The sequence below is a fragment of the Myotis davidii genome, unplaced genomic scaffold (assembly GCF_000327345.1).
Source record: "Myotis davidii unplaced genomic scaffold, ASM32734v1 scaffold135, whole genome shotgun sequence".
Classification (NCBI taxonomy): Eukaryota; Metazoa; Chordata; class Mammalia; order Chiroptera; family Vespertilionidae; genus Myotis; species Myotis davidii.
Genome location: NW_006289813.1, coordinates 9,386,013 through 9,388,589, shown reverse-complemented (window position 1 = coordinate 9,388,589; position 2,577 = coordinate 9,386,013). Strand labels below are relative to the sequence as shown.

General features: G+C 50.6%; 1 protein-coding gene across 1 annotated transcript in view; it reads right to left on the bottom strand.

The window, feature by feature from the left end:
• LOC107182884 (chromosome unknown open reading frame, human C5orf38) overlaps nucleotides 1-2,577 on the bottom strand; it is a 42,423-nt gene that overhangs the window by 36,233 nt on the left and 3,613 nt on the right. Inside the window, exon 3 of the mRNA XM_015563120.1 lies at nucleotides 1,447-1,592. Coding sequence (XP_015418606.1) covers nucleotides 1,447-1,592 — 146 coding nt within the window. The remainder of the gene's footprint in view (nucleotides 1-1,446; nucleotides 1,593-2,577) is intronic.

Here is a 2,577-nt window from a genome sequence, read left to right as displayed (position 1 = left end):
TGCGGGTCCAGCGCGGCCGGGAAACTCGGTCAAGGGGCGAGGATCGGAGCGACGGTAGGAGGAGAAGGACGGAGAAGTGAGCGGACAGAGGCAGTCCTGGAGATGCGGAGAAAAGGCGAGATGCGGATTCTCTGGGCGCAGCGGGGAGAGAACCTTCTGGATGCAAGTCGGAGGCGGATCGTCGGAGGAGAGGCTGGGAGGGGAGCTGCCCACTAAAGAAACCGGTAGGGACGAGTCAGCGAGGAAGAGACCTCACAGTATTAGGAGCTACAGAGTCAGATAGGTGGGGAGGAGCCCTGGAAGTGAGGACGCTGGTCTTAGAACCTAAAGGACCGCGCCCGGAGTCCAGGGACCTGGCGCCCCACACTTCCCGGGCCTCCCCAACTCTGGGTCCCCTCGAAAGACGCCCCCCCCCCCGGCACTCCCTGAAGGACTCAAGCCTTCGGGCCCCTTTTAAAACCTCTGAGCTGGGTTCCCCTTTGGGGTTCCAGGACAGAAACGGCGGGGCCCCACAGCCTGTTTGGGGGCGGGGGCTGTCTCCTCTGAGCAAGTTTTCCAGGCGCATGCTGCAGCATCTGAAGACTCTGGGAATACCAGTGTTCGAACCCCTAAAAAACATGCTCAAGGAATGGCAAGAGAGAGGAACCCCATGCTTGAAAGAAACTTTTCATTTGGACTTAACTTTTATACAATTTATAACCACGTACTTCTGTTTTCGATAGAGAGCGAGAGCGAGAGCGAGAGCGAGCGAGCGAGAGAGAGAGAGAGAGAGAGAGAGAGAAAGGAAATTGCAGAACCACACTTTTCACTCTCCTTGCCTTTTTTCTTGCTGTCACGCCCTCTACAAACAGCTTGGAGGATCTTGGGACCAAAGGGGCCTTCATTGGGAATGCAGTCAATTTGATACACTGAAATTACTCATATTTTAAATATCACCTCACGAAAGGTAACCCATGTGAAATCTATGTATTCATCCTTTTTTTAAAAAAAATGTTTTTTTAGTGGTGGGGGTGTCAACCGGGGAAAAGGGAGACATGTAATACTTTAAACAAAAAAAGATGCTTTTTATTGATTTTTTTAAAAAGAGAGAGAGAGGAAGAAAGAAACATTGATGGGCTGCCTCCTGCAAGCCAGATACTGGGGAAGAAGCCTGCAACCCAGGCATGTGCCCTGACCTGGAATTCTACCGGTGACTTCTTGGTGCATGGGTCGATGCTCAACCACTAAGCCGTATCGGCTGGGCTATGTATTAATCTTAATTGCCAAAAAAAAAACAAAAACAAAAATTACACGCACGCCCTCAAATATTCACCAAACTTACAAAAAGTCCAGCGAAGGTTAGGGCAATAAGACAAAGAGAAAAAGGTCGTATGCGGAGTAAGCTTTATTGCAATGCCTGATATAATTGTTCTTCTTCCCCGAATTAAACCTAAGTGTAAGGGGTACGGTCTTGGGCCAGGGTCTTGGCGTTTTCCCGGTTGGCCCTGAAGTCCTGGCCACGTTTCTGGCGTTTCTTCGCGCTTGGCCTCGTGGGGAACTCGGCTTCTTGAGACGCGCACGTCCACGCCGCCTTGTCCTAAATGCAGCGGCCACTGTGGGGACAAGAAATAATAACGTGACCAAGTTAAACTCTTTTTTAAAAAATGCATACGCGGGGGAGGGCCCATCCTAAATCTGGAAGTGCACATGGCCCACGCAACTGCCAATGCCGGAGCCGTCAAGGGACTTCCTAGGTTTGCCTCGCCTGCCTGCCCGATTTCTCCCATTCCAGCTCGGAGGGCAACTGGAAAGAAGCAGTAGCCAAGTACCAGACCGTCCCACGCTCTCCGCCCGCCCGACGCCACAAGAGATGCGTCCAGGCCCCTGCTCCCTGGGAGCAGCGCTCCCCGCAGTGACTGGACACGCAGTTCGAGCGAGTCCAGGCCACCCTCGCAGGTGGCCGTGCCAGGAGCCACTGAGTTTGGCCTCGACACTTGCCGCATGTCTTTTCGATTGATTTTTCAAAGAGAAAGCCAAGCCAACTTTAATCTAAGAAAAGGAAAAGTGATTTTACAAAATCAGGGAGCTTTAAATCGAAACCGAGTTATATATTCCAGTAACAATGTAGACCGTGAGTTTTAATGTCTCTGCGTAGGCATTTTAATTTGCTACAGTCACTACCAATAAAAACGGCATGTAGTGCGATTCGACTGTTTAATAGTGCAAGGTAGACGGTTTTTATTAGTAGCAGGCAGCAGTATGGAAAATTTAGATTTCGGTGGAGGAGTGTAATTGCTGGGGGAAAAATACACTCAGGAAGAGGCTGTCTTTAGAATCAGCAGCACTGAGCAGAGAGGGAGCAGGCAGTGTTCTGGAGAATCACCCTGGGTGACGGAGAAACCCTCCAAAGCCACGTGCACTTGTCTGGTTAGATATTTAATTGATGTCAAAATCGACTGTATTCCCAGCTTAAGCTCCTGCTCCAAACTGGGGATGTTTTTGTAATAATTCGCTGTTTTCTTTTCTGCCCGGAGACAGAGACGGATTGGGGGAGAAGGGGATGGGTGGGAGGCCCAGCCCCAAATGCTAATGAAATCA